Genomic DNA, 4,504 nt, shown 5'->3' with positions numbered 1-4,504 from the left:
GAGATGCCATGGCACTTTGGAGAAGTCCCAATGATTGGAGACTGACTAAAGGCTTTGGTTTGACTCCCAAACCCACAACTGGATTCCGTGATCACCCAGGCTTCTGTTTGCACTCCTCTACTTCAGGGAACTCAAAGCACTCCAGGGACTGCTAAGTGCTTACCATTAGTTTGCAATACAAAGGCCTTCACAGTGCCCTGGATTGCTAGACCACAACTACTGCCCTCTTGCCCTGCTTGTTCTTCTTCTTGGTGGCTCTGGGCCTTCCTGCAACACACGGGAGTTGGCCAGTGTTCACCAACTCCTCACCTACTCTGTACTTGGTATCCTTGTTCGGCTTGTATTTTTCCTGCTTATCGTTTATGTTCTCCTTTTCTCTGTGTTTTGACTGGTGAATCACAACAACATTGGGAGGCAGAGTGAATTCCACTTTCCTGAGGTTGAATTCAGACTTTGGTCGGTTCTGTTGTTGGAGAAATTTCCACTGATCCAAGGTGATTTCTCCAGTAGCTGTATCCACCAAGTGCTCTTCTGGCTCTACTGCTTTGCTATAGGAGTCTCCTTGGAGCTCTCCTTGGGTGGCTCCCAAGATTGTGTCCTCAGTCCCAGGAGCTATTGGTTCCCTGCCTAGTGACACACTCCCATTGTCAGTTTCAAGTTTACTCTTCTGGACATAAAAGAGGACGTAGGCGCGCTGACTCAGGACACAAGTAATGTCACAGGCCACTACCTTAGCATCGTCCATTTTGTACCACTGGCCATTGCCAGCTTTTATGTAACAATAGTAATGTCCACTGTGACAACTCAACCCAGCATGGACCAGCACAGCATAGAGGGTGTACACCAGTGGGCCTCTGCCCTGCTGAGACATGTATGGCTGCATGTCAAGACACTCAGGATAGCGCACGTGCTCAGCAATTTTTTCCCCTGTGAGATCCGAGAATCGTTTCAATACAAGCATAAGAACTTTTGGTGCCTTCTGCAGGGTCAGGGTCTTGCAGGCTGGCCTCTTCTTCTGACAAACACCACACTGGTAGGCGTTCTCCCCTTCCAGCCACTCAGGCTTCACCAAGTGCTCCAGTGCATGCTGCACACTGGGAGCTGCTGTGATGTCTAGCATAATGTCCAGGTAGGGGTCAAAAGTGTCCGAAAGGCCACAGCAGTGGAGACACTTGATTTGAGATCTCCAGCACCCTCCAAATATCTGGCGCATGAGGGTAGGGTCCTTGGAGTGAGCACCTGGCTGCTTGTGCCCACACAGACATGCTTTCTGCATGGCATGGAGAGTGAAGAGCAGAAATTCATGGGCGTCTTCCTGCCGGGATTTGTGGAAGCCAGCAACCAATGCAGGCAGGGGATGAATGACATCCCCAGGGTGGCGGAGAGCCCGTGTCACGTGGGCTTGCATCACACACAGCATGCAGACCCTGTGACGAGGACAGCGTTGGCAGTGCTCCTGGGACAGCATGTAGTTGGCCAGGGGAGGTGTGTATGTCAGGCACTGCAGGGCTGCATTCACGTAGCAAGTGTTTCCCATGTTCTGCAGCCCAGCACCAGCTGCGGACGGTCTCTGCCAGTTCAGACAAAGTTTCCCTCTAGGAGCCAGCAGTGGCCCCACAGGAGCTGAATTCTTATTGAAGTGTACCTCAGGGCAAGGTGACAATGATGACTCTGCAGGTAGAGAAGAACCCAAATGGACTTTAGCATCAGCTGCATTTGATGACCATTCAGGTTTTATACAGTCATCAAAGTGAGACTCACCTCCACAGTGGAGTGAAGCTGCCTCCATGTCTCCAGGAGCAGTAACCACCAGGTTTCCCTGCTGAATCTCCAGAGGAGAGAGCTTCTCCTTCAGATCTGGCCTTCAAATGACAGCCTGGTCCATGTTTTCAGCCTTTTATAGCTCAGCCTCCTGACCACACCCACTAACTTCCTGCCAGATCCACCAATCACCTGCAAGCACTTAATTGGTTTAGGGATTTGGGTGTAGTCAGTTCACTTCCTGGAGAGACTGGTTGACTCTTTTCCCTGTTTGTGGATCCTAGGAGCATTTTTTTTTTAAGAGAGAGAGAGAGAGAGAGAGAGAGAGAGAGAGAGAGAGAGAGAGAGAGAATTTTTAATATTTATTTATTTTTTAGTGGACACAGCATCTTTATTTTATTTTTATGTGGTGCTAAGGATTGAACCCAGCGCCAAGCACATGCCAGGCAAGCACTGTTACCGCCTGAGCCACATCCCCAGCCCAAGGAGTATTTTTATAAACACATTTCATTAGCATTTTGAGGTGTGCACATATTCATAATGGTAATATCTCAATTAAAATGTTTTTACTTATTAAAATATATATTTTTTTTGAATTTTTAAACCACTTTTCTGAGAAAAAGATACATTTCATTTCCTTCTCAATAAACCAAGTCATGCTGGATGTGTCCTGACACATTTCCATGATGGTTTTGAATGCAAAAGGAAGTCCTTTAGGAATATGCCTGCTTGTCTTTGGGAGAAATATCAAGGAGGCAGGGAATAAGATTTTTATTATGTTCAAGATAATGTTCCTTCCAGTACTCATGTATCTTATGTACAGACTTCTCCACCCAAATGCCAGTACTTATATCGGGTCATAAATAGTTTAAATGAGATTAATGGACTAACGTGTTCATTCTCTGGTTCCTTTCCTCTGTTGAATTTCATTCCTCAGTGGAATGGTCTGGAACATAGTTTGAAATGTATTTGTCTATCTCTGTTGGCTTATAAAATGGACAGCCTTCTGTGTGTGCAGCTTGTGGAGGGCTCTGAAGGAAAACATGGAACCCACCTCTCTGCCCAGGGTGGGGACCAAGTATTGACAGATGTAATCAAAATCTGGAAGCCAGAGAAGAATTACAAAATATTGCCTGCGGGCAGAAGGACCCATGCAAAGGTGAGCGTAGGAAGGGCTGTGGGGAGCCACACTGAATGACCACACCTCCAGTCCTGATGCCTCAGATTCTAACCAAACACTGCATTTGCTGTGGCTTGGGTGGGGTCCTGCTCAGACAGTAAGGGGTCTTCTTTGTGGGGCATGCCCCTAAGGTTGAATTACACTCACCTCTTCCTTGTAGTCCTGCCCCTTCTGCCCTTTTTGGGTAGAACTTTCAAAGAACAAAAGTCTCCCCAATAAAATCTCACTTCCAAACGTTCTCTCTCTCTCTCTCTCTCTCTCTCTCTCTCTCTCTCTCTCTCTCACTCTCTTTCTCTCTCGACTTTCTCTTGCTCTCCCTTTTGGGTACCTGAGGCTAAGAGCTGGGGAAGCTGTCCTGAAGCTTGTGTAAAGGTAAATTGTGTCTGTGTTTTATTTAATGTCCCTGAAAATTCACAGGAGCGATTGAAAGTTCAGCTGTCTGTCCTGGTCAGGGGCAGCAGGTGGTGCCTGGAGCCAGGGACCACTCCCAGTGGTTTTCCCAAGTAGATTTGTTTGTGTATGCTTAAGAAATTTACTGAACCGTGTTTTGGTGTTGTAGAAGAAGCAGGCAGTCAGAGAGCCAGGGACGTTAAAGAAATAATGGGATATTCCACGTCTTCAGAAAAAGAAATTTACTTAATGATCCTGGAGACTCTAATCAACCAGAGAGGAAAACAGGTCAGGAGGGCCCAGCTGGTTCAATTCCTGAAAACAGTTAATGATGTAAGCCCATGGTTTTGTGAGGAAGATTCACCATGTTTGTGTACTTGGGAGAGGCTAGGTAGAAAATTGTCTAAAATCTGCTTCTCTGCCAAGTTATCTAAAAGTAACAGTAGAAAATATTTTAAAAGTCTGGACTGTTTTGGGAATGTGTCCTGGAGGATTGAGAGGAGGACCAATGGTTTTTCGAAGACTTGTTAAAAGGGCTCCAGAAAGCCACTAGAAGTTTGGAGCAGGAGAAGCAGCCTGAGGCTGTGACCATGTGATTTTCACTATCTATACCAGGACTTAGAGTGGAGTCAATTCTCTCCCACTCTGTAACTTGCAAACCTCAGACAGAGGGCCTCAGGGCAAGACCTAAAACCAAGTCTTCAGTAAGAGCTGAACCAGACAGAACCAGTGATTTAGAAGGGCACCAACCAAACTCCATGGTAGGGGCATGCACTAGAGAGGAAGCCAGCCCTGATTGGATTTCTGTGAGTTGATTCAAGATGGAGGGGAAGAAAATGGACAGGAAGGCACTAATGAACCTGAGCCACAGTCTGAGCAAACTCAGTCAGAAGGTGCGAATGAGCTAGAGAAGGGTTTTGGTAGATTAGGTCTGGCTGGCCCTGTGCCTGCTATTTGGATCTGGCCACTCTCCTCCTGGAGTATGAGGTTTAATAACTACTCTGAATTGGCAGTAGGCATGCTCATGCTCCTCCAACATGGCCTTAGAATAGCACTGGAAGCAGAGGAGGACATTACAGGTTTTTGACTTTTTCGAGTCTTTGAGCAGGTTAATAAGCAAAATCAGCCTGTCCCCATGATTCTGTAGTTCCTTTTAAGACTCTAAAGGAGCAC

General features: G+C 46.7%; 1 protein-coding gene across 1 annotated transcript; it reads right to left on the bottom strand.

The window, feature by feature from the left end:
* Positions 1-205: 205 nt before the first annotated feature.
* Positions 206-1,789, bottom strand: LOC124102896 (ubiquitin carboxyl-terminal hydrolase 17-like protein 6). The gene has a single exon (XM_046459340.1). It carries the CDS (start codon positions 1,787-1,789, stop codon positions 206-208), a length of 1,584 nt encoding a protein of 527 aa, XP_046315296.1.
* Between the last annotated feature and the right edge of the window lie 2,715 nt (positions 1,790-4,504).

The sequence above is a fragment of the Marmota monax genome, unplaced genomic scaffold (assembly GCF_021218885.2).
Source record: "Marmota monax isolate L192 unplaced genomic scaffold, Marmota_monax_Labrador192_F-V1.1 WCK01_AAM20220418_F8-fsc00288, whole genome shotgun sequence".
NCBI classification, from domain to species: Eukaryota; Metazoa; Chordata; class Mammalia; order Rodentia; family Sciuridae; genus Marmota; species Marmota monax.
Note: the sequence above shows the minus strand (reverse complement) of the source record. Positions and strands in the feature narration are given on the sequence as shown.

What these genes read in the sequence shown, in the direction of transcription:
- LOC124102896 (XM_046459340.1), bottom strand. Translation starts at nt 1,789, where the DNA reads ATGGAGGCAGCTTCACTCCACTGTGGAGGTGAGTCTCACTTTGATGAC.